At 37.3% G+C, this 27,842-nt stretch overlaps 1 protein-coding gene across 5 annotated transcripts; it reads right to left on the reverse strand.

Moving 5' to 3' along the window:
- Positions 1-287: 287 nt before the first annotated feature.
- Positions 288-27,820, reverse strand: C9orf72 (C9orf72-SMCR8 complex subunit). 5 transcript variants are annotated; one of them, XM_030292962.1, is made up of 13 exons: positions 26,896-27,723; positions 25,936-26,051; positions 25,650-25,844; positions 21,901-22,388; positions 20,489-20,548; positions 14,937-15,032; positions 14,162-14,226; positions 11,937-12,009; positions 10,086-10,202; positions 7,335-7,570; positions 3,389-3,446; positions 2,184-2,293; positions 288-2,053 (listed from the first exon to the last, which is right to left on the reverse strand). In XM_030292962.1, the coding sequence occupies exons 4-13, from the start codon at positions 22,342-22,344 to the stop codon at positions 1,867-1,869; spliced, it is 1,446 nt and encodes a 481-aa protein (XP_030148822.1). In that variant the 5' UTR covers positions 22,345-22,388; positions 25,650-25,844; positions 25,936-26,051; positions 26,896-27,723; the 3' UTR covers positions 288-1,866. The 5 variants fall into 5 exon arrangements, with proteins under 5 accessions (XP_030148822.1, XP_030148824.1, XP_030148826.1 ...); XM_030292964.1 differs by lacking the exon at positions 25,936-26,051; XM_030292966.1 differs by lacking the exons at positions 25,650-25,844; positions 25,936-26,051; positions 26,896-27,723 and adding an exon at positions 27,777-27,820.
- Between the last annotated feature and the right edge of the window lie 22 nt (positions 27,821-27,842).

A 27,842-nucleotide genomic window follows, 5' to 3' on the forward strand; every position in this document is an offset into this window, starting at 1 on the left:
TTATATAGAACCTTCAAATTCATTTTCTTTCAAAAGAGACAACAATTAAAAAAACAATTTAGATACAACACAGACTGTCAGCTAAACAGGAAACCAATCAGTCTTCATTGTCATAATACTGCTTTTCTGAACAAATAAATGTTGGACACAAAATTTCAAAGACAGTTTATTCAAAATTCTCCACCTAGGAGAAAAGATATATAACAATGTTTACACATGCTTTAATAACTTACTTCACTGTACAACTTGCATTCCATGTAACAGTACAATAAACCAGCAAAAGAAAATAATCGGTCAGCACTCTTTAATAATCAATCACATAAGAAGCACTGAGTAAGGGGTACAATAAGGTGGTATCTGTAAATTCTTTCACGAGTGCACCACAGAGCACCAGTCATCTCATTCGGTTTGTGTCTAAAAATCAAGATGTCTACACCCTTCTTATTAGTGATGTGAAAGGTAATTAGGACCTTTCAGAACATAACATGTTAGTTTTGGTTCCATTTGGTGAGCAATGGCAGAGGGGCTCTGTCACTTTTATCCCTTTCTTATAAATACTTTTCCCTTTTGTGTAACTTCCACAGTTTTAAATAAAAATAATTTTTATGCTTGTATATACTATTATGTCAAAACGGTTCTAGCAAAGAATTATATTAATCAGTTTACAGCTAGCACAATGGTCCAAAGACATTAAGGAAACAAAAGAAATTGACCACTTAGTTCTGCCAAAGTAGCACCTAGTAAAATAGCACATCAATAAAGTTTCTCCTGTTTTCCTCACATGATGCAGAGGCAAATAGACCTGGCAATAACCTCAAAAGTAAGGGCAGAAATTTGAGAAGGAAAAGGACAAGATATTGTTCTCTGTTCCTGTAAAAGGATCTTACTAGTTAGTATATTCTCCATTGCATTTCATAATCTTGGAGTTACAACTGTCAAATGAGGGTAACACTATGCAGGAGGAAAACAAGATAAAAATGACTGACTAGTGTAATCTGAACTTCTTCCAAGTAATTATATTTTCCAAGAAAAAAAAAGGCACAGGAGGTACACATTTCAATTTGGCTCAAAAATAATAAAAATTAATTTAAATAGTTTGCAATAACTACTAAAACATAAAATCCAATTTCCTCTATTGTCTTTGACAGAGCTCCACACACACACACAAACACACACACACACACACACACACACACACACAGAAACACACAAATACCCTGACTGGTTTGCCATAATCCGGACTACACATACTGCGTGATGTTTCTACACAGACTGAACCCTAAGGACTACCCAGTCTACAAAGGAGGATCTAATAATTAATTTGAATTAAACATCTGCTTGATCAATACATTCTTTCTAATACTTAACCTATGTTCCAACTAAGTTCCTTTCGTGGAACTGAAATGATTCAGATGCTCTAATTTTCAGCTGATTATAAAAGTATTACAGTAATCTTACATACCAAGGAATACCAAGAGATGAAAAGTCAACTAGTATTATATCTGTGAAAAGTAACTCAGATTTCACTTTGATACATGTAAACCATGAATTGTAAGTTTCAAAAACAGTAGTTGTGGTCAAGTTCATATCTTATTATTATATCTTTAAAAGATAGCAGGAACATTTACTCTAACTGTAAACATAAGTCTGTATCTCAAGACAGCACACCTAGGAAAAGATGCATCCATTGTAACAATGCACCGGACGTCCCCTGACAGACTTGTGACAAGTGTAGTGTAACTAACTTTAACTGCATTGCCAAGTAGGAGTCTGGGACATGACCCAAGGGAATGATGTTTCCCACACCACTGAGCTACTTCAGCAGCAATCATCATGGTGACAAAATATATTTAATAAGTTACACATTTAAAAAGTCATTAGAACATCTCGTTCTTGTACACTAGTATAGAAAGGTCTTCCAAAGATGAATGAGTGGAGGCCTGGTTTAATTTTCTCAGCTAGAGCCATTATTATGTTAAGGTCGCCCTCTGCTGTTAAATCAAGGTCTATCTTCAGGTTCCGAAGAGACTTAAAGGGCTTTTTCCCCTTCTGCCTATAAATAATGAAGAAAAATCCTTTTTACATATAAATACATAAATACATAAAAATATATAGAAAACATCCAAAAGGAACAAAACAAAGCACAATGCACAAAGATTTTTATTCCATATAGCTTTACTTACGTATCATCTTCTATATACTTTATTAGCGTCAAGGCTTTTCTGTGAAGGACGAGTAGAAACTGTGCCAGGAAAGTACTCCTGAGAGATAAACCAGGCTTCAAATGAAAGACCTACAGGAAAATCAAACATTTTAATAAATAATTTGCTCCAAATCTTCTTATACAGCATATTTCTATCACAGTGTCGACAATGTCTGGCAGCTAACACACATTAGAGCAGCTTTCCACAACCATTCCTACCGATGCCCCTAACAGACAGGAAGTACTGAATTCAGAGGCGATCATGTTTTTCTGAAGTTTTCTATTTTATCTTTGAAAACGGACTCTAATTTTGCATTCTACCTCAAATATATATCCCTATTTACTTTATTAAGAATCATGATGTAATTTGCATCCTGATGTGTACTTAACTTTTTCTGCCCATATCTCCAAATAAAATCCAAGCTCTCAGAAGTTGAGCCACGCTTATAGGCTAGGGTTTTGAGGTCTTCTTCTCTCTCTCTACTCTTGGGGTGTTGAGGGTACATGTGTAATGATAGAATGATTTTATTCAGCTTGAGAAGCATGGAATTCATTGCATGGTTGTGAATTATCTCTGAACTTTGCAATATGTCACAGACCACACAGATCTGGTTCCAAAATTTTGAGTTAACTTAAGGACCTCATTATTTCAAAGCTACTTCTATGACCCTGTTCCTGGCCTGATCCCCAGAATGATATTATGACACAGCTCTGTTATATTAAGAAATAAGCCCCATGTAATCTATAATTTTCTTCAAATGTTAATTAAGCAGATTATTTTTGAAAAGAATAAGACAATAAAGATGTTATTATTTCAGTAGAAGTATACAAGTTTTAAAGATATTTTGGCCCAATTAAGGCAAATAAAAACCATTCTCCCCTCCCCAAAAGAAAACACCTGGAGTTATGTGTTAGTGGTTGGAATTAAAACATTTATTATTTTAACTGGGGAATACTGCATCTTTAATTGTTAATATACAGCCCATGGCCATTAACAATTCAAAAGAAAAATCATGTAGACACTTTGGAAAGACATGAGACACTACGAAAAGATAGTAACTTAATTCTATGATGATATATATATAGAGAGCGAGAGAGAGCGCATGCGCACAGGCAATGTAGTATGTATTAAAAAAGATAATATGTCATACTATTCATTTTGACAATCTTAGGTTTAACATTTACCTGATCCAGGAAGGCTTTTACTAGAGTGTCTCTGTGTAAGACATCTTGAAAAATATTCCTACAAAGAAAACAGTCCAAATGTTGAAATGTCTATACAACGCTACTTTCCCAAATCCCTCACTCCAGTCAAATTAATTCTTAGAAATGGAATATTACATATAAACATATTTATAAAAATTAGATGTATATATTTGGAGATATAAAATACATATTCATTTTAACTCAAGGATACACTTGCATATTACTGGAGTTTGTCAAGACAGTATGTAATTATTTTTCTCTTAAAGATATAAGCAGTCCCAAGGGCATGTAAGTACCTATCAATCTATTTTTGTACCCTCACCTTATAAAAAAAATTTGAGAGCCTCAGAGAATTAATAAATATGATTACCAATTCCTGCCATGTCAAAAAAATAAAAGCAACAAAAATAAACACATATTACTACCATCAAAACCCAAAATAAAATAAAAGGTTAACCTTATAATAACTTGTAATAAGCTGTTCAGGAAGAAAAAGGTAAAAGGGTGAACACTAAGAAACATTCAAATGGGATTAATGAACATCTTGACCACTGAGTTGCATCAACAAACCTATCATCAGGCAAGTAACAAGAACGAATTACTTAGGAAAGTATAAGCTACTTGGTAATGATCGGAGTAAGAAACTAAGACGTTAACTCACACTTGAGATAATGTGCACACTTGAGATAGTGTATATCTAACATACCATAAGGTAAGCAATTTTTAACTGAAAATAGTAGGGATCATCATCGAACTGACAAGACTGGCAAAGAGGTGTGTATGCATAAATAAATAGGAAAGTACCTAAAATTTCCTAGTTAAGGAGATGGGTATACCAAATTACAGAAGAAGGAAATTCAGAAGGAAAAAAAAAATCAGCCTTTCGTGATCACTGGCTGTCCAACTGGTGTCCAATTTGGTAGTAACAGTACCCCTTTTCTGGCTTTGGAGAGAGAATAAGGCTAAATTATTTAAGTCCAGTGTTCTGAATATACTGTTTCACTGATTGTCTCAGTAATAAGTAAATCAGATGAAGCAAGTGTTAAAAAAGAATATTTCTAGTGACTGATTTTTCATGTAGTGGCAGTGAGTGTAACTATTTTTAAGAGTGTATTTTAAAAAAAATTTTTTTTTTAACGTTTATTTATTTTTGAGACAGAGAGAGACAGAGCATGAACGGGGGAGGGTCAGAGAGAGGGAGACACAGAATCTGAAACAGGCTCCAGGCTCTGAGCTGTCAGCACAAAGCCCGACGCGGGGCTCGAACTCACGGACTGCGAGATCATGACCCGAGCCGAAGTCGGCTGCTTAACCGACTGAGCCACCCAGGCGCCCCAAGAGTGTAACTATTTTTTTTTTTTAATTTTTTTTTTTCAACGTTTATTTATTTTTGGGACAGAGAGAGACAGAGCATGAACGGGGGAGGGGCAGAGAGAGAGGGAGACACAGAATCGGAAACAGGCTCCAGGCTCCGAGCCATCAGCCCAGAGCCCGACGCGGGGCTCGAACTCACGGACCGCGAGATCGTGACCTGGCTGAAGTCGGACGCTCAACCGACTGCGCCACCCAGGCGCCCCGAGTGTAACTATTTTTAATAGGGGCGCCTGGGTGGCTCAGTGGGTTGAGCTCCAACTTCGGCTCAGGTCATGATCTCATGGTCTGAGTTCGAGACCCGCGTCGGGCTTGTGCCGACAGCTCGGAGCTTGTCTCAAAAAAATAAATAAACGTTGAAAAAAAAAAGAGTTAAAATTAAAAATATCTTAAAATTAAATAATATTGTTTAAAGGAAACTAAAAAATACAGTATATGTAACATATAAAAGTTAATACACAATCTAATGGTAGAAAATATCATTTTGGGCCCATTTGATGCTCAGAAAATTTACTTAGAGTTGTAAACAAATTTTAAAAATTCATGACATTATGGTTTTTTATTTTATCACCAACAAAAATAAGACTAGATGGCTAATCAACATCTGTCAAATCAGTGAAGCATTCAAACATAACTGGCTAAAATGAGTAAGAAATGTTAAAAGCATACATACACTTTCTCTAAAAAAATAAAAATAAAAATAAAAATATAGGTGGTAAATCCATCCTAAAGTTCACTAAATTCCCCAAAAAGGATATCTGAAGTAACAAAACAAACAAACAAACAAACAAAAAAACAAAGCAGAAAAAATATTAAACACTTTAGTTAAGAAGAAAATGCTTGAAAGCACAGATTAATTTTGAGAATTACTACACATGTACCAAAATTACCAATACTTGAAAACATAGTCATCACCTGGAATTCCGATTTTGACCAATTCATTTTCTTTCTTTTTTCTTTTGAAAGTTTATTTTATTTATTTTGAAAGAGACAGAGTAAATGAGCAGGGCTGGGGCACAAAGAGAGGGAGAGAGAGAATCCCAAGCAGGCTCTGTGCTGTCAGTGCAGAGCCGGATGTGGGGTTCCATCTCACAAACCGTGAGATCATGACCCGGGTCAAAACCAAAAGTTGGACGCTTGACGGATGGAGTCACCCACGTGCCCCTTGACCAATTCATTTTCTAAACCAATTCTCTTAAAACTTTCTAAGGAACCAACAAGATCGGTGCATGCACAGCTGAGAAAAGATGGGTCCTAATGATGCCATCTTTTAGAGACACGTGAGGCTGGGGATCCCTTGGACATGGGTGTTCCTTTTCTCTGCTTTTGGTCACCATCTTCTGTGTCACTACTGGTGCTCCACATGTCCCCTGTCTCAGCTCAAAATCTTTCTTAGAAACACAGGACAGAGTTGCATGCTCCAATTTTACTGCTGCTTTGTACACTCAGAACTGGATTATCACAGTTAACATATATTGAGCATATTATATATGCCAGGTACTTTACACTGATTAAAGAGAACCATTATACTATACTCCATTTCTTTTCCTGATGTAGAACTTAAGTATTTTCTTGGGGTTTATAATACAAATTTATAATTTTTTGTCCTCTCATTAGGTCCACTTTCAACATTTTATCACTACTTTTCCTCTTTTTTTATTTAGTGATCACACTTTATGGTAAAAAATGAGTAACACAATATGAAATGCAAATAAAAGAATGCTCTGTAAATGTATTTTTGTAGTTCTACTGTATTTTATATTCACATATCAAGAAAAAAAGACTTAGAATTATTTCTTAAATTAAAATGCCTTCTAATGAGTCTTATACACTAGACTAATAAGCAATGCCAAGGGTTGGGGCTATCTGGTTGGTCACTATTTTTTTTAAATATTTATTATGAGAGAGAAAGAGAGAGTGTGAGCAGGATGAAGCAGAGAGAAAGAATCCCAAGCAGGCTCTGTGCTGTCAGTGCATAATGCAACAGGGCTCAATCCCATGAACTGTGAGATCATGACCTGAGCCAAAATCAAGAATCGGATGCTTAACTGACTGAGCCACAAAGGTGCCCCCAGTTGGTCACTACCAACCTTAGCACCTATTACGGTGCCTAGGGCCTCAATATATATTTGTTAAATAAATACTTAAATATTTACTTAAAAAATTTTTTTGTTTATTTTTGAGAGAGACAGACTATGAGAGGGGGAGGGGCAGAGAGAGAGGGAGGCACAGAATCTGAAGCAGGCTCCAGGCTCCGAGCTGTCAGCACAGATCATGACCTGAGCTGTCAGCACAGATCATGACCCGGCGCTTAACCCACTGAGCCACCCAGGTGCCCCTTAAATATTTACTTTTAAGGACTAATCTAATCTCTCTATGCAAAACATAATTACATTAAGAAAAACAGACATTTAAGAAAAAAGGCATGACTAACCAAATTTTTCTTCAAGCATAATTCTCTTAGTAATAGTTCATTCCTTTCAAATACACACTTGATTTTACTCATAAAAGATACAACTGCACAATACCGTTTAACAATAACATTATTACGTACAAATCAGGAGTGAAGCTTTCATCTGTATAGATGATTGTATCCTGAGCCATGTCTTCTTCTGAAGTGGCTCTCCAGAATGCTGTCAGCTCAGATCTCATGTACCTGCGCTGATTGTAAATATGCTCGTGACACGGTGGCATCTGCTTGACAGTGTTGACGTCCACATCTATGTGTGTGGTGGGATAGGGAGCGTACATGACTTGCCGGAATGGGAGCACAAAGCTTCCGGTTGAATCCTGTCATAATGAAAAGAAAATTCATTGTCTTATATGTCAAAAGACACGAAGAATTATTTTTTAACCAGAAAAACTGGCTTTAACAGATCCCTTGTATACAGTTTTAGTGATGTGTGCACTAAAGCACTGGCTGAAATAGTGAACACTAGAAAACAAGTAAGCATCCAAAAAGAGAACTCATTAAACAAAAAATGGCTTATTATTTAGCTACTAAAAATGAATTTGCAGAACAACTGAAGTTATCAATTGGTGTTGATACAGAAAGATATTCATAACGTATTATGGAAAGAGGAGGTTAAAATATGCAGGGATAGGGACAGGGAACTATGTAAAAGATACATACAGAGGAAAAAAAGACCAGAAAGATAGATGCCAAATATTAACGGTGGTTATACATTGGATTATGTGAGTATGGGTAACTTTTTATTTTCTTCTTGATTATTCCTTATGTTCTTTTAAATCTCAATGAATCTATAATTTTTGTAAGTAAAAAAATGTACTTCTTTCCAAGTATTGTCAGTTGGGTAGTCAACTGCCATGTAACAAATATCTGTGTATGAAACACTGGTATATGTTATGAATACAATATAGAGGCTACTTTCAATTTTTCACTCTTATAATGCTATAATAAACACTTTCATAAGTAAATCTTTCTTCTTATATAACTGCTTCCCTAAGATTTCCAGAAATATAGATAGTAAGCTAAGTCTTTGAACATTTTTATTTTTTATTTTAGAGAGCAAGAGAGAGGGAGAGTGCCTGCACACGTGCATGCACTTGAGTGGGGGAGGGGGGAGAGGGAGGAGGAGAGAGAGACAGAGAGAGAATCTTAAGCAGGATCCATGCTCAGTGTGGAACTGGATGCAGGGCTTAATCCCACAACCCTCAGATCATGATCTGAGCTGAAATCAAGAGTCAGACACTCAACTGACTAAGCCATCCAGGCACCCCAATTTTTGAACATCTTTAAGGCTCTTGACAAAGAATGTTAAAATATTTCTGAAAGGCTTAACAATTTATACTTATATGGAAAACTCTTAACAAATATTTTTCATTAGATTATAGTTTCAAGTTTTCCTCTATGCATCTGGTATAGGTCCCTTTTAGGGATAAAATTACATAACTAAATGAGAGGGTACTGAGAAAATAAAAGTACTAAGTACCTTATCATGCTTTTGATAAAAAGAAGTTCTAATTTTCAGACTTGTAAAATTCAAATCGGAAATAGTTACATCCCTTAAGTAGTTTCTGTATTATTCTGAGCTCAAAGCATGCACACTGTTAAAAATGCAAAAGCTGAATATAATTTTTATTTGCCACAACTTTTAATATGTTTTGTTTCATTTTGCTATGCATAGATCCTCAAGAAAGCATTCGCTATGAGAATCACATAACCATTAGGAAATCTACCTTCTCCCACCTTTTGACTGTAATTGAAACATCAATGATAGTTTCAATAAAATGAATAAACTGTCTTCCCTGTAATTATTGAAAACAATTTCTAATTTACATTTATCTGCCTTGCTCCTTGAAAAGCAGATTCAAGCAGTCAGAGAAAGACAAGTACCATATGATTTCACCCATCTGAGGAATTTAAGAAACAAAACAAATGAACAAAAACTATAGAGAACAAACTTATGGTTATTAGAAGGGGATGGGAGGATGGGTAAAATAGGTGATGGGGATTAAGAGTACACCTATCACGATGAACACTGAATGTACAGAATTACTGGAACACTGTATTATACACCTGAAACGAATATAACGCTGTATGTTAACCATACTGGAATTAAAAAGAAAAAGAAAATAAATAAAAGAAAAGTGTAAAATAATTTAAAGCTACCTACATGTGAAAATATTTGAATATATTGTTCAAATCCTATACACAATTTTGAAGACAGGAAGCAGCTTTAAATTTTTTTTCAATAAATGAATACAGTACATAAAAAATGCTAACACAAAAATTCAAATCCTTTTCAGAAAAAAAAGTAACTATTTTAGATGTGCAATCTGATTCAACCACATATATATTTTTTAATGTTTTATTTATTTTTGAGAGAGAGAGCGCAAGCGGGGAAGGAGCAGAGAGAGAGGGAGACACAGAATCCGAAGCAGCCTCCAGGCTCTGAGCTGTCAGCACAGAGCCCGACGCGCGGGGCTCGAATGCACGAACCACGAGAACAGGACCTGAGCTGAAGTCAGATGCTTATCCGACTGAGCCACCCAGGCGCCCCAGATTCAACCACATATTAAAAAACAAATAATCCTGGAGCCAGACAGGCAGCTATAGGAAACCAAACAGACACACACACAAAAAGATACTCTAGGCTGTTTCACTCATACTAATTATAAATCTGTAAGATATATACTCTGTGCTCAGACTTGTGCATAACAGTCAGCTCCTTGGCATACAAACATGAGATGCACCACATGCTAATATTCACAGTGTATTTATACAGAATGTCAAAAATGATTTTAAAAAATTGCTTTCACATGTGACAAATGGAAACTATACCTTTAGCAGGCCTTGTACAAAGAGCCCTGACTCGTATTTAAATGATGATTCTGCTTCACATAATCTGGAACATTTTCTCTCTGCTGGAGTCAGAAAAAGGCATAATGTTCTCACTATCTGTAAAAGAAAATATTTTAGCATTAAAATAGGAAATTAAAAGGCCACTGGTCTGCTTATGAAAGAAATCTGAAAAGAAACTTCAACCATATTGTCGATAAAATACATCCTGAGAAAAAAGTTTTCCTTAGTCACCTAGAGTAGTCCATGGGACATAACAGTTGTTGCCTAAAATAGGAATTCTGTGGTCAAGTAAGTTTGGCAAATGGCGGTAAATGTATGGTATCTCAAAACCTTTAGCATTGGAATATATATTGACTTTCCAGGTGATTGATATAATATGCATACTTTATCCAACTCTTTGACCATGGAACTTTTATATTTCAGTAAGAACTAATGACTTAATATAATTATTAATTCTATTTCCACCCAGCAGCAAGTATTTTTCAAATGAAAATAAACAATTTTGGATAAGAAAACTAAATGCAGTTGAATTAGGCAGAATTATGGCTTCGGTTGAACAGTTCGACATATGAAATCTCATTATAATGAATATCAGGAGTGTCCAAATCCTTCAACAGAATGAGAATTAATTCTACCAAATTTGATTTAAAATAAGCAAGCCTTTGGTTGGGGTTTAGAAATCTAGGATTCTAACAAGATTTGATCTATAGCTCTATTAGGAAAAGTAAAAAGCCATGTAAGTATGTTGGAATTCAGACTATATTCAGAGTTTTTAGATTAAAGTACTAGCTTTCAATATAGAGTGATGGCATCCGTTTTCTCAAATTAAAAAGATAAAAGAGAAGTGATCATGCCAGAAGAGGATGTGGAATGAAAAAAATGTTTTAAAATACACAGGGCCCCAACCACAGAGCCTCTCTCCTTCCAGAAAGCTACTGGGAAGTCCTTCTGTGACCCTGAAGGGTCTGGGTGACACAGAGGGAAAGTTACCTTCTTGGGGTAACAGATGTAATAATAAATCACTAGACCAGCATAACAACAGAGATGCATTAACCTTTCACAAATGGATGTATGGAAATATATAATTTTGGTAAATTAAGGGTCATGCAAGCATACAGGGTAGGTAACTTGAGAAAAAAATTACAAATATATTTGTCAAGGAAATAATTATTGCTAACATATTTCCTATATAAAACATAAAAAGAGAAGTCAGGTTTGCTTAAACTGATAGATATGTGCAATTTCTCTCTTTCTAGTTAACAGTCAGTGAAGTAAAGTACAAAATCCCTTAGTTTAGTGCCTAATGCTTGGAAAAGTAAGTTAACTTCATTAATTCTTTAGTAACTCATAGAGCACTGAAGGAAGTGGTCACAGACGTTACTGAGTAAAACATAACTTCCACTGACCACTGAACAGTGATAGGTCCCTAAAAGAAACAGATTTAGGAGGAAAATAATATAAGAAATCAAAATGAATAATTAGATAACATTTCTTTGGAATTAGTATCACAAGTACATGGTTATCTTCATACTTATTAAGTGACATCAGAAAATAGAAGACAAATTTTTTTTAAAAATACCTTATTTTAATGAAATTCTCAAAACCATTTATACAATACTGTGAACTGTATCATATTTATGAATATTATTAATGAATTATCAACATGAAACTGATAAATGATTTCCTATTTAAGCAGTTTACTTCGACTTACTTCTGCACAGGGTGTCACAGTAATTTTGCTTGACTACAACCTAACTTTTAAATCACAATCCATGATATGTTAGCAGTATTAAGAAGTGAGATTATTTGCTGGATTATAAGATAAATTACCTTATTTACTTTTTCTGCACTGCTACCTACTACGACTGAACAGCCACAGGTCTGCAGGTGTGAGCTAATGGCACTGCAAGGTGGAGAAAAAAGATGAAAAACACTGGCTGTAAAGCAATTTCACAAACTAAACAAAAAAAGGGCATGCGAACTTCAAGTAACAGACTAGCTTTACATGATGAATGACAAACTGTAAGTAAAATGCCACCTTTTATTTCCATGGTACTTTACCTTTTTTCCACAGGCCTTTCACACAGATCCTCCCATTTGAACTTAAAACCCAGTTAGTAAAATATCACCATTTTATATTGAAAGAAATTGAGGTGTTGAGAGGTTAAGTGATTTACTTAAAGTCAAATGGGATTAAAAACAAGGATATGAACGGCTGACAGTGAGTGGAAGGGGGACTAAAGTCCTTCTGATTCATACTACGTAAAGCTTCCAGGTTCAAAACACTCACACCTCTGAGTTTCCATCATGAACCTAAAGGAAAAGACTATGGACATAAAAGCAAATACTTTATCCTGTCACTTCTCATCAAAAACAAAATAAAACTTCACGATAATCTGCAATCATAAAGAATCATTGAGGTAGAAGATGAGATTCTAAGTGCAGAGAGTGCACTTATTAGAGGGATAAATGTTGGCTGATATTACTGTCATTAACAGTCATTAACATTTTCCTTAGAAGAGACAGAAGTAGAAAATGTTAGCTATTAGCTGTTACGTGCTTATACGTTCCGGGTGCTGTTTTAAGGGCTTGGTATGATTTATCTCACTCAATTCTTACAACAATCCTATTAAGTAGGTACTACTATTATTCCCATTTTACAGATGAGGAGATGGGGGCACAGAGGCTTCAGGTATCTTGCCCCAGTTTACACACAGCAATAACCCAGGAAGTCTGGTTTTAGAGCCCACACTCTTAAGTACTAAAATCTACTGTAAGATGGAAAGGATAAGTAAAAATAACAAATAATTTTCTTTTCTAGGCCTAAATAACTTAAGTGCATCCACAATGCAATTCAATTTGTAAGGGTTCTGTGATACTGTGATTTTAAGAAATACGCATTTGTTTTTTATCCACATTTCCTGGCTCACAGCTCCCATAACACTTAGAATTTCCTAAGTGCAGGAAAAGATAAAGATGCCTTTTGTTATGTTAATGGAGCGACTTTTGGAAAACATCTAAGGATGGGGGCTGATTGCCAATGGAGCCAACCACTAAAGATTAGAACTTTCAGTCCCTCCCGCTGACTTCTGGGTAGGGGAGAGGGGATGGAAGTTATCACCAACGGCCAATGATTTGATCAACCATGCCTATGTAACAAAGCCTCCATGAAAACCCAAAAGGAAGGGATTTGGAGAGCTTCTGGGTTGGTGAACACGTGGAGATCTGGGGAGAGATGTGTGCTCAGAGATGGTATGGAAGCTCTTCACCCTTTCCCCAAACCTTATCCTATGCATCTCTTCCATATAGATGTTCATCTGTATGTTATATTCTATCCTTTACAATAAACCAGTAATCCAGTAAATAAAATGTTTCTCTGAGTTCTGTGAGCTGCTCCAGTAAATTAATGGAACACAAGGAGGGAGTCATAGGATCTATAGCCAGTTGGTGAGAAGAACAGGTAACATCCTGGACTTGTTACTGATGTCTGAAGTCCAAGGATGGGTGGTTGGGATCTCTAATATCTAGCCAGTCAGAAGCACAGGTGAAAACTTGGGCTTGTGACTAGTGTCTGGAGGGTAGGTGGGACACAGTCTTGTGGGATTGAAACCTTAATATGGGGAATCTGACATTATCTCTAGGCAGAAAGTGCCAGAAATGAATTAAATCGTAGGACCCACTTGGTATCTAAAGCATTGTTTGTTGGTGTGAGGAACCCCACCAACATTAGAAATGGGTCTAAGAACCCCTTTTGTTCTTAGTTTCAGATTTAATGAGAAGTAAAACAAGAAACCAGAACCAACAAGATTTTCTGTCTGGGCACTATGGAAACTCGGCTTCTTTCAGTATTAAAAAGAGTAACATCAAATATATCACAGACATGTAACAAATGAAAAAATAACACAAAGCTAAGTAATAGTTCAAATATGAAACAATGTTCCTAGAATAGTTTGGGTAGCTATTCTATTACTTTCTTCCTTCCAAATCATGTCATTGGTGAGCATAAGATTTCTATGTGCTTTATCCACCTTTTATGAAGGAAACAAAATTCTTACTTGAGAAGGAAGCCTTCATGACAACTGTCACCAATGTCATCATCATTGAGAACTGTATCAGCTATCTAAAATGTACCACAAAAAAAAGAAGTTATTCTGGTTATAATACGGCAGTGAAATAACACTCTCAAGTCTCGGTTCAACAGAACACATTGCCCTCATTTCTAAGCATCAAGAATCCTAATAAAGCCATCTCTGTGCTTCTATAAACTTTCAGGAGAACAAATGTGAAAACTTGTCAGGCAGGTTAAACAACAATTTTTATGAGAACAACTTCCTATTCTTTGCTGTCAGAATCAGGAGACGAATCTTAATGACACAGTCAGAAAGAAACCGGAACAGTTTCCTAAAGATTTCTCTATGCACTCTTACCGTGTGATTCAAAATGTCAACATGTGATTAAGAAACTAGATTATGGAATATAAGTAAACTTGTGTTTATCACCACTGACTTGTACACTGCTTTGTTACCAAAAGTACTGCATTAAATACTGACTGCTTCTTTAAGGTCTGGAATTCTCCTACTTCTAAACTAAATAGGTGTAATTCTGTCACAACTGTCACTGACCAAAAAAGCCTCTTTTTGGCCATAAAACTCAGTATTTTATGTGTGTGTTATTAAAGTGGTTAATACTTCATAGGAATAGCATGTATGACAAAAAATGCACATTAGTAAAATTAGAATGCTACTAATATACATAATAGTAATAGAACTCAAGGGAATTGATAAGAAGTGGTGCCATTGTTCTTATTTAATAATACAAGTCATGGCTTACATCTATTTCTTCAGGAACACTGTGTGATTTCATAGATGAAAGCAGCTCCATTACAGGAATTACTTCGCCAGTAAGCATTGGAATAATACTCTGACCCTGTACAAAAAAAGCAAAATGAAGCAGAAAAAAAAAAAAAAAATTACACAATGAAGGTATCCCCTGCTTTTCCAAAGTCCGAGTTACACCACTTTGCTTTTATCAGAGACCTACATTAGTACCTGTTTTCAGTAACCAAAAGGAATCCAAAGAGGATTTTTGCTTTCACCAAAAAAAAGGTGAAAAGCTAAAAGGGGTTGAGCACCTGTTTTGCAATGAACCCCTCTAAGAGGCAGCACATAGCCTGAGCGCAGGAGAGGCCCTGCCAAGCTCCTTCCCCAGGAACTATCCCAGGCATCTCAGCATCAAGCCGCCTTAGCTGTGGATGGTGGTGAGCATCTGTGCTTTGTCTCGATTTATTTTGTGCATTCCTTAGCAGGGTGTGTTCTAAGGTATCTGAGATGTGTAAGACGGGTTATGTTTTGGGTCTGGGAATGCTCAAGAACTTTTCCATGTAAATTAATGGTAATTGCTTCCTCACTTTATGGCCATTTCAGTGTATGAAATGTTCTATAGGAACACTCTACTTTTGGATAGCAGGGAAAACCTGTATAGGACCAACAGGACAATAAAATATTAAGAACCGAAACCAAGAATGACACCCTTTGATAGAAACACTCAATAGCTTGTTAGAACACAGCCCCAAACATGTCTACTATTTCAAAGCATTTCTAAAAGATGTACGTACTATTTTAAAACTGATTTTCATCACTCACCCTCGGGAAAATGCAAATCACAATTACTGAGATATCACCTCATACCTGTTAGGATGGTCAATATAAAACAAAAACAAAAAGAAAACCCAGAAAATAACAAGTATTGGTGATGATATGGAGAAATTGGATCCCTGTGCACTGTTGGAAGAAATATAAAATGGTGCAGTGACTATCCAAAACACTCTGGCGGTTCTTCAAAAAATTAAAAATAGAACTAGCATATAATCTAGAAATCCTACTTCTGTATATTTATCCAAAAGAATTGGAGACAGGCTCTCAAAGAGATATTTGTACTTCCGTGTTCAATGCAGCATTATTCATAATACCCAAGGTATGGAAACAACCTAAATGTCCATCTATGGGAGCACGCATGAAGAAAATTTGGTGTATACATACAACGGACCTTAAAAAGAAGGAAATGCTGTCATACGCAACATGGATAAATCCTGAGGACGCTATGCTAAATGAAATATGCCAGTCACAGAAGGACAAATAGTGCATTATTCCATTTATATGAGGTATCTAAGTAGTCAAACCCACAGAAATCAAAAGAAGAACGGTGGTTGCTAGAGGCTGGAGGGAAGGAAAAATGGAAGGTTACTGTTCAATGGGTATATGGTTTCAGTCATACAAGATGAAGAAGCTGTAGAGATCTGCTGTATGATAATGTACATGTAGTTAGCAATATTACACAATACACTTCAAGTTTTGTTGAGGATAGATTTCATGTTAAGTGTCCTTTTCCACAATTTATTTGTTTAAACTTTTTTTAATGTTTATTTATTTTTGAGAGAGAGACAGAGACAGAGACAGAACATGAGCAGGGGAGGGTCAGAGAGAGAGGAAGACAGAGAATCCAAGGCAGGCTCCAGGCTCTGAGCTGTCGGCACAGAGCCCAACGTGGGGTTCAAATGCACAGACCAAGAAATCATGACCTGAGCCAAAGTCGGATGCTTAACTGACTGAGTCACCCAGGCACCCACCCCCCCCACTTTTTTTTTAAACTTTTTTTTTTAAGGTTTATTTATTTTTGAGAGAGCGACAGAGCATTAGCAGGGGAGGGTCCTTTACCACAATTTAAAAAATAAAAGTAAAGTAGTTTATAAGAAATTGATAAATTAATAAAAGATTTGCTTGATAGGAAAAAATAAATAAACTCATTTTCATTCTTCTGGGAATGACTTTCTTTAGTCAGAGTGGAATCATTGGCTTATCATTTACTGTTACATGCTATAATTAAATTGCCATGCCAAATTTAGAAAGGATTTCCTTTGATATTTATTTGAGATATAAAAATTCTTGTTAATTAAAGGTCATTGATGCATTTTATATTTAAAAATGAGGAAAAACTTGGAGCCTGGGTGGCTCAGTTGGTTAAGCATCTGACTTCGGCTCAGGTCATGATCTCACAGTTTGTGGATTTGAGCCCTGCGTCGGGCTCTGTGCTGACATCTCAGAGCCTGGAGCCTGTTTCAGATTCTGTGTCTCCCTCTCTATCTCTGCCCCTCCCCTGCTCATGCTCTGTCTCTGTCTCAAAAATAAATAAACATTAAAAAAAATGAGGAAAAACAAGCACAAAAAGGCTTAGAAATATAGCAAATACCTCAACACTCAACGTCTACATTCACAATAAGGTTTAGTACTCAAATGCAAACTGAAATCATCACATATATGTTAACAATCAATAAAACAGACAAGTTTCCTTTAGAATTCAAGATAAAATTTGAATTATGTATCAAAAATGCAATTTTGAAATCTGTAGTTTCTAGAGTGAAATTCCAAGTTCAATATAGAACATCACAAACGCAGAGTGTCTCAAATGGATGATCTCTCATTTATTCATTACCATCACCCCTGCCCCCAAATTTCTGGACCATCCTGAATATGTAAACTTTTAGAGAGGTAGATAAATTGTCACATGTCCGTTAAATTTTAGCTAAATATGTTTTCAAAACACATAAATAAGATCAATCTAACAGCTTTTTCCTCACTCACATCTCATGAAACTATCTTACTCAAACTTTTCAAATGTGTCTTTAAATCTCAGTCATTCCAAGAGTCATTTTTTGAGTGACTATACCCAGTTTTTCAGAAACTTGGGCTTTAAATGTGATGCTGTCTGTGGGAATTTTATGCTAAGTCCTAAGCCTCCTTGCAAGATATAGGTTTTATTTAAAAAAAAAAAAAAGAATTCATCCTGTAGTAGCCTCCAAACATAACCACTCACTGTTTCTGTTTTTTAAAAGAATTTTTAAAATTCTTGTTTACAATTACAATCAACACAGGCAATTCAATAAGAATAATGACAAGCTATAAAGGGATTTCCTCATAAAGTGATTTTTATCAGATGATAGCTGTAAGTATCCAAAACTTGCACTGAATGAAGTCAGTGATTGATTCCAGACTCATGTGTCATCCCCAAATAGTATTTATTTGTTCAAATAAAGTCATTTTAAGCACATGATGGGAGATTCACAGGGATTCAGTTATCAAGCAGCTTCTTTTCAGAAAGGAAAACTGTAGGAAAATACTTTCCCTTCGGTGTAGGCATATATATAGTGCCATAAACCGTATCTCAGATATTTATCCTAAGTGAATGGATATCTTCATCAAAGCTTAACAAAAAAAATTCTACGAGCCTGAACACAGAACAGACTCTAAAGTAAATCCCTCAAGTTTCTTTTCCTCCTTTGACTTCTCTAACTTGAACTTCTCAGCAGAAGAATGTTTCCCCTTTAAAAACCTTCTGTTGGTCCAAATACACAGAAGGGACACAATAACATTTTCAAGAAGAGCCCTTAAGAGAGAAATAAAACTGGGGCACCTGGGTGACTCGGTTGACTTCAACTCAGATCCGACTTGGATCTCAGCTCAGGTCATGATCTTGGTGCATGGGATCAAGCCCCCCATAGGGCTCTGTGCTGACACTGTGGAGCCTGCTTGGGATTCTTTCTCTCTCCATCTCTGCCCCTCCCCTACTTGTGTTTGCATGTAACAAAAGTGCAAATAAATAAACAAATTTATAAACAAATAAACTTAAAAAAAAAAAGAAACAAAACTTAAAAATTAACAGTGGTAAATTTCTTAAGTATAGGTTTCTAGTTTGAAAAAAAAATCCCGGGAAAAGTAGAATTTTACTGGGTCCTAAATATCTTTATCTTGAGGAAACCCTACTAACTACTCCATAACTAGCAGGTACATCTACAGGTTGGTAAAAGTCCCCCCAGTACTTGGCACCCTGCTCATTACCAGTAAGTAAAGGCCAGGCTTTTCTGGGTAAACGGAAACATCTTCTAAGTGTCAGATCTTTCCCCAGGATTACCTCTCCTCTGGCCTGGGAAGCTATTTACAAAAGTACAGACATAACAATTTTGTAAAGTAGGTCATTCTACAGGGTTTTGTATTTTCCTGGTTTAAGTCCCTACATATTCAAATTTTTAGAAAAGTTACTGTTCAAAGTACTATTATGTCTTAGGTATGCTAAGGAAAACCACAGTAAGGACAACCCAGCCACAGACTGGAGTTCAAACAGAAGGAACACTGAGGGTGGCCAGCCAGCAGCAATGGGAGTAAAAGCAAAGAACCCTTTCTCCATTAGAGATTCCCCTTCAGAACATCTCTGCCCTGCACTAAAATGGTTTGCATTTAATTTCCATAAGGGAAAGCGTACCCTTGCAATCAAATATCTCAAATACTGGTGCCTGTGCCCTAAGGACATTAAAAGCCATGGGATAAACATGGCATGCTTCCCTAGAGACTTATTACCAGAAGAAGGTGAGGAATATCACTGGCAGACTGTAATATTAAATAGATATAAAATATAAACTGCATGACTTTTAAAAATACAATGTGAGGGGCGCCTGGGTGGCGCAGTCGGTTAAGCGTCCGACATCAGCCAGGTCACGATCTCGCGGTCCGTGAGTTCGAGCCCCGTGTCAGGCTCCGGGCTGATGGCTCGGAGCCTGGAGCCTGTTTCCGATTCTGTGTCTCCCTCTCTCTCTGCCCCTCCCCCGTTCATGCTCTGTCTCTCTCTGTCCCAAAAATAAATAAAAAACGTTGAAAAAAAAATTTTTAAAAATACAATGTGAGACTTCAAATAAATATTATGCTTAGAACTGTGCCTGTACCCCCAGATATCTTAGGAGTATACTCACTTCCCTCCTGTTATAACTTCTGTGGAAATGTCTGAGAAGCAACGCCTTAAAGAAAATCTCATATAAAACTTAAAATTTTTAGTATGAACAAGTTATTCAAAACTTACTCTATACAAACAGAAAAAAGGTAGCAAAATTGCTATTATTCTCCACTTATTTAACTCTTCAGATCTAAGATACGGAAATTTTCATTTAGTTTATTCCATATATTTCCACAAAGGCTCTGTTCATTTTCAGATTCACTCTGTCAAAATAGTATGGCTTCAAGGCCTTAAGAAAAGTAGCCCTCAGGGGTGCCTGGGTGGCTCAGTCAGTTAAGTGTCTGACTTCAGCTTAGGTCATGATCCCGTGGTTCATGAGTTCAAGGCTGCATCTATGCTGACAGCTCAAAGCCTGGAGCCTGCTTCGGATTCTGGGTCTCCCACTCTCTCTGCCCCTCCTCTGCTCACATTCTCTCTCTTTCTCAAAAATTTATAAACATTGAAAAAAAAATTAAAAAAAAAGAAAAAAGAAAAGTAGCCCTCAGCCTTATATAGATATATGTCATGAGGTTGTACTTTTTGATAGCAAGCATTCTGTATCTTACCTGATCTTCCATTCTTTCTGTGCCTTCTAAGACTATTTTCTGGACATTTTCTTGCCTTTCCTAAGCAAGAGAAAATTTATTAAAGTTAAAATTAAAAAAAACATCTTGATACTTGTTTAGTTTTCACTATACAGTTAAATGGTAGACATGCTGTTGTGTAATTTAGTTCATGGAAAAAAAACTTTCCACATTAGGGCAGGAAAAAAACGGAGGGGGCAGGAAATTAATCCAACAAATTCCTTCTCTTATAAACAATACAAAATAAAATAAAAACACCCTTTTTTCTGTAGTTAAAAAAAGATAAGTTGTCAGAAAACAGTCAATGTAACATCTGCATAGTTTCACAAAGGAAACTAATGATTTGTACTTTTCAAATTAAATAAGATCAAGTTGAATCTGGGGCTTCCTGATTTTAAATGATTTTCATAAACATTTAAAATAAGAAAACATGTATGCAAACATAGTAAAACACTATTCTTTTGAAAGACGCTATTTCTCTTCACTATTTGGTAAAAGCCTTGGAAGATTAATAATGCTTTAACAGACTTCCACATTAGTATCAAAACCGTAGAGCAGAAGAGAGTTAAACTTGTTCTTCGGATCTGCCAAAAATACACGAAAATATAAATACCACTAAATATTAAACTGCAGGATTTAGGGGATGACAGTAATTTCCTCTGGCTCAATCTGCGAAATTAAAAGGAGCATCTCCTAGAAACCATTTCGTCCAATCTCATTTTACAAATTTCAGAACTTGGTAAAGTTAAAGAGACCAAAGGCTACATGGCGGGCTGCTTATGAAACACTTGTTTTGAACTGCTTGTACCTACACACAGTACTAAGTGAAAAACAGGGTCATGCAACGCAAAAAGAAAAAAAGGTTTTATGGTTAAAGGTTCCCAAGACAAACCCATACTCTAAAACTTATTACAATATTCTTAATTTCTCTGTTTTAGCTTTTTACTTATAACAGAGAGCTATCATCCCCTGCCTTTAAGGGTTATTATGAAGATCACTGACATCAGACTACTAGACCTATCTATCTAACAGGGCAGATGCAGGGGCACCTGGGTGGCTCAGTGAGTTAAGCATCGGACTTCAGCTCATGTTATGATCTCATGGCTTGTGGGTTCAAGCCCCGCGTCGAGCTCTGTGCTGATGGCTCAGAGCCTTGAGCCTGCTTTAGATTCTGTATCTCCATCTCTCTCTGCCCCTCCTCTGTTCATGCTCTGTCTCTTTCTCTCTCTCAAAAATAAACAAACATTAAAAAAATATTTAATAGGGCAGATGCAAATAATAGCTACTGCTTGAAATTAATTGCATAGAATTTCTAAAAATTAGATATAAATGTATCAGAAGATAAACATTCAATGGCTAGATTAGCATGATTAATACGCTCAAAAATCACTCACCTTGTGCATCCATATCCTTCCTTTTCTGATAATATGTGTTAGTCTATCAACACACACTCTGTGAAGCGGGAGGTAGAAGCTAAGTTCGGTCTGTGGAAGTATAATTGATAGACCATATGTGCTCCTATCTCCATTCCAGTTTCCATCAAAGATCAATGAAACAATAATGACTCCTTTTTCAGAAAGGACAAAAAACTTCACATCTATAGCCCCACTCTCTGCGTTTCGGAGGATTTCTCCATTTAAGGTGTGGTTGGCAAGAAAAGTTATTTCTCCATCGCTGAGAAGTAGCTGTTCTGTCTTAGGAGCCCAAATGTGTCTTACTCTAGGACCAAGAATATTGTCCCAGTAAGCAAAGGTAGCTGCTAATAGAGGTGATTCACCACTTAGAGCAATCTCTGTCTTGGCAACAGCTGGAGATGGTGGTGGACAGAGATTCGACATCACTGCATCCCAACTATCACATTATCCAAATGCTCCAGGGATATCTAAACAATGACATACAAAATCAATAATTAGGTTCAGCAATTTTAAAGTCATAGCTCAGAAACTCAAATGATAAAGGCCTATGTGGTTTTCTCCTCTTCAGTCAAAAAGGAGTTGAAAACATGTCCCACCAGCTAGCATGGCAAGTGCACATTAAATGCTTGTGAATATGATAACCTTGATACATAGTAAATTGTCACCTATATTCAGAGAATATACTTAGATATCCAAAATAATAATGACCTAAAAAAAAGGGCCTTTGAACATTAATATGAAATACTATACACTACAGCTCATGGAATAGACTCTCACTGTTCCTAAATATCTAGTCTATGTGCAATTCTATTATCACTGGATATTTGCTCCTTAAACCACAGCAACTAAAGAGGAACAAATTGGGCAGGGGAGGGTTCTGCTACAGACCACCACCCTTGTTGTGGGTTGAACCATGTCTGCCACAAAATATATGTTCAAGTCCTACCCCTCTGTATTTGTGAGTGTGACCTTATTTGAAAATAAATGTAATCAAATTAAGATGGGGTCATATTGGATGAGGGTGGATCCTAGTCCAATGATTGGTGTCCTTAGAGAGAAAGATTTAGAGACACACAGACAAAAAGGAAATGGGGTTGTGTAAAGACAGATGTAGGAATTGGAGTGATATGGCTACAAGCCAAGGAAAGCCAAACATGGCTGGTAACTGCTATGAGCTAAGGGGCAAGGAAGGATACTTCCCTACAGCCTTCAGAGGAGCATGTCCCTACAGACACCTTATTTTGGGCTTCCAGCTTCCAAAACTGTGAGAATAAACTGTTGTTGTTTTATATTACCCAGTTTGTGGTACTTTGTTATGGCAGTCTTAGAAACAAGTAAAGACACCTGTCAATAAAAACAACCTAAAGCTGTTGGAGGTGGGGGGGGGGGGACAGGGAAGAAGGGAGGAAGGAAAGCAAACAAGAAACACAAACACAACAATCTGGGACCATAACAAAAATGAGCAAAAAGTCCTGTTATTCTCAACAAGTTCTCAGGGTACTAAAGCCCAATTCAGTGTTTAACATGACACTGAAACATCAAGAGGAAGATAAATACATTTAATATGCTACTTAAATTTAAGGAAGCAGCGTAGCATTGCACTGAGTTCATTACAAAGAGAGTTCTATGTTAAATGGCTAAAATAAAAAAAAAACAAACTTTAGTTATTTAGAACATGTAAAGAGCACAGTGACTGGATGGGATACTGGCCAAGCCTTTCAAACCACTGAGATAATACACACAGAGACAAAAGCAAACTGCCCAAGGTCACAGAGTCAGGCAAGAATCGAGGTCTCATACATCTTAACCCACTGAAATATAACACTCTTAAGGTATATACTCTATGTGATATTAGTGTAAAATGAATAATTCTTTGCCTAATATTAAAACTGAGGGGCACCTGGATGGCTCAGCTGGTGGAGCATGTGACTTTTGATCTTGAGGTTGTGGGTCTGAATCCCAGGTAAAGAAATTACTTAAAAACAAAATCTTTTTTTTTTTTTTATAACATTTATTTCTTTTTTTTTTTTAAATTTTTTTTTTCAACGTTTATTTATTTTTTGGGACAGAGAGAGACAGAGCATGAATGGGGGAGGGGCAGAGAGAGAGAGAGACACAGAATCGGAAACAGGCTCCAGGCTCTGAGCCATCAGCCCAGAGCCTGACGCGGGGCTCGAACTCACGGACCGCAAGATCGTGACCTGGCTGAAGTCGGACGCTTAACCGACTGCGCCACCCAGGCGCCCCTATAACATTTATTTCTTATTGAGAGACAGAGAGACACAGAGCGTGAGCAGGGGAGTGGTAGAGAGAGGGGGAGGCACAGAATGCGAAGTAGGCTCCAGGCTCTGAGCTGTCAGCACAGAGCCCGATGTGGGGCTCGAACTCACGATCTGTGAGATCATAACCTGAGCCGACGGTCAGTTGCCCAACCAACTGAGCCACCCAGGCGCCCCTAAAAACAAAATCTTTAAAAACAATTGAATGCATATATTTAACGACCCAAAATGAAAAGAACCATAAGAAACCATTTAAACCAAAAGAACCATTTAACCAAGTCTAAAATTGTGGAATGTGTTCATCATAATGATAAAGGATAGCAATTAATAGGTTAGTTATGATATACCTATCTTTGATTGCAGGACTGCTTTGGGAGGTACATTTGATCTGTAACTACAATTCATTTACTTAAAGAATTTTATCTGCATCTTGTCAAGAGTTCAGACACTGTTGAAAAGCAGTAGCTTCTATTTTTAGAGTATTAGACGAGCATTTTTATCATGCATGTCAAGGATACGTATACGGATCTTTGCAAAAACACTTTATTGTATGCATGTGTAGAAATGATTTAACAAATAGGCAGTTTATGTATGTATCTTTTAGTTCCGTAATTCATTTAGGCAATGTTTACTTTTTAATGTGTCATATCAACTTAATAGTCTCAAAAGACTATACTGGACATACACTGTCTAGTTTATTTACAATATCTACTGTTTTGGATACAATTTCAACAGTTTACAATGACAGAATACAGGAATGTAATTTGAATTAAAACTGTAATGATGTTATTTGTCATCATTAGTAACAACAAACTGGAGGCTAAGGAGATGGATTAACACATAGCCACAAAATTGTATTGTAACATTTTTCTTTTGTTCTTCTGTTTTGAATAAAAAAGGTGAATATTTGGGGCATGTGAACCCCGGGCTCAGTCCGTTAAGCATCTGACTTCGGTGCAGGTCATGATCCCACGTTCATGGGTTCAAGACCCTGTCTGTGCTGACAGCTCAGAGCCTGGAGCCTGCTTCAGATTCTGTGTCTTCCCCCCTCCTCTCTGTGCTCCTCCCCCTCTCACACTCTCCCCAAAATAAATAAACCTTAAAAAAATTTTTTTTTTAAAAAGATGAATTATCATAAGAACAAACCTTTACCTCAAACATTTCATCATTACGTTGAAAATAGAAGCATTTCCTAAAACCGAACTGAGCCCTAGAGCAAAATCTGGTTGGATTATGGGGATGGGGAGATTTTTACCAGATTGTGAAAATTCAACTATCACAGACCATTAATTACATTTAGTCTCATTGCTAGTCTCATTAGAAAGAAAAGAAAGGACAAGGTCCATGCTGAATTGTTTAGCTTAAAATCCTGTCAAAATTAATAATTTTGAGAAATGAAATGTTACAGAGAAGAATAGTTAGGAGAGCTGTACAAATACTTTTACTAACACTTAAAGTCATCATCCTTGGTAAGGAAAATCCATATATATAAAGGTGGCTGCAAAAAATCAGGCCAAAACCAATAGTCTTTTATCTATATATCTATATGTAGTTGGCTACTCCAGAAGGTAATCAAGCAATAGCCATAAAAGTCTTTTGAGGGAAGCCAGGATCCAAATTGGGTGACACGGTGGCTTGCCACTCCTGTAAACAAAGAATAGGGTTCATGAGGATGTACCAATATACTTACAGAAAATCATCCAACATATGCAGGCATAAAGATTATATTAATTACCATCTGTAAAACTTCTGGCAGAGTAGTAGGTTTGAAGCTTTGCTTTTTCTTAAACTTTTGCTAAAAATCAGCCGTCTCTTCTCTCACTGGTATTTACAAAGTTGGCTGGCCCACTGCTGTTGTAAATCAGAATTGTGCCATCATAAGGCTCACATTTCTTGTGACCATGCTTTCAGTTTATTTTCTCCCAGACCGAAAAGAAGCAGGATCTTTAACCAGCCCACTTCCTAAAACAGATGATGCTCAGGCCAGCTTTAATGACAGAGAACTGTTTGTTAACACCAGACTGCGGGCAACACTTTTTAAATTTTTATCAGGCGAGACTCGGAAATGAAGTTTAGGATATCACTATCAGGCTATCTCTGACAGATCCAAGTTTCTCACATAATAGGAAGCCTAACCCACACAGCTCCTTAGAACTACTTAATTACCATAGGGCCCTAGGGCAGGCTCGAAAGACAGGAGTCTTCATTGTTGTTTTTGTTTTGTTTTTTTTTTTAACTTCTTTCCCTCCCAAAGCAAATTTTGGACTGCTAACAGAGCCAAATAAAGAGACTATTTTATCAACTTTATAAAGAGGGAAAAAAAAAATCTTTAGCTCCAATGCACTGTTTCCTGGAGCAGGTTAGTGCTGGCTTAGTGCACCATCAGCAACGTTGTCTAGAATTTCTCTCATTTTTGTTTTGGATGTATAAAAAGCAGACATCACCAGGTGATTTTCCAACTAATTGAGGGCTTTCGCAAAGCAGCAGGGTTTGGGGAAGGTGCTGGCCAAAGGTATCTGCATCACATAACACCATCGTATTCCAAGTATTCTGACTCTGTATTATTAAGCTTTCATATAATATACTCTAGCTTCTGTGAGATTTCTTCCCATTATGTTAAAAGTTTCCTTAAGCCTGAGAAAGATGGTATCAGTATTTTTCAAGTTAAAAGTACAAATTAAAAGTAATGCCATACGTGTTGTGTCCCCTTGCTTTGCATCACAGGTGAGGGATGGGAACAGTCGGAATCGAAAATTATCCACTGGCCACAACCAGGCTGTTACTTTGCTAGAGCCCAGCTAGCAATCTCCAGTGTTTCTCAAAGGGCCATCTCTCTTGGGCAAGTTCATGACCTCCCTCTGCTGAATACAGAAGACTGGTGAGTTCACGGGGTGACTCAGACCCCGTGTGGGCACAGTAGTCATGTAATCAGGGCACTTCTTTCTGCAAAAGATACCATCAGCCAAGTGATGCTCAAGTCAAAGGTCACTTCCTTTAAGTAAGTCTGTGTAACCTCGGAGCTGTGAAGCAAGTCATGACCCATACAGTGGGAGCACAGCCCAGTCTAGAATCGCTCCCCAAATTTACAAGGCATCAGCAATCTCTAGAAACTTCGATTCGAATTGGGTAGGGTATAACCCGGGCCACCATCCCATCCCGCAGTTATCTCCTCTCGAACCCCGACTCGGGGTTCACCGCGCACCACCAGCCCCTGGCCTTCCCCAGGACCAGGCCTCTCAGTGCCGGAGGCGCCTTTCCCTCGAACCCGCGGTGCAGGTGGTGCGGCGGGCCCCTCTGGGTCTCACATAGGATTCCGGAAAGGGGCCGGCTCGGGAGCTGCGGGCGGGAAAGCCGGCTAGAGGCCCGGTCTGCAGCCCTGGTCTCCCTGCCGCCGCTGCCGGGAAGGCGGGGGCCCGGATGGAGGCAACTCCACTAGTCACCAGCTGGAAAACCTGATGCCTGGTTTCGGAAGGGAGGACCAACCTAGCCCGGAGGATAGGTGCCGCCGCGACCGCCCCCGCGCGGTCCCAGGACCCCGACCCCAAACAATCGCCGGCCGGCCGGCTTCTCACTCACCCACTCGCCACCACCAGCGACTCAGCCGCCGCGGGCGCAGGGACCGCAACCGCAGCCCGGCCTCCG

Source organism: Lynx canadensis, chromosome D4 (genome assembly GCF_007474595.2).
Source record: "Lynx canadensis isolate LIC74 chromosome D4, mLynCan4.pri.v2, whole genome shotgun sequence".
Lineage (NCBI taxonomy): Eukaryota > Metazoa > Chordata > Mammalia > Carnivora > Felidae > Lynx > Lynx canadensis.

Coding starts and splice junctions, on each gene's coding strand:
- C9orf72 (XM_030292966.1), bottom strand. CDS start 22,344: ATGTCGAATCTCTGTCCACCACCATCTCCAGCTGTTGCCAAGACAGAG. Junction 15,033..20,488: donor CAGAAAGAATGGAAGATCAG/GTAAGATACAGA, acceptor TTTTTTGTACAG/GGTCAGAGTATTATTCCAAT. Junction 7,571..10,085: donor TTGTACAAGGCCTGCTAAAG/GTATAGTTTCCA, acceptor TCATTATGACAG/GATTCAACCGGAAGCTTTGT.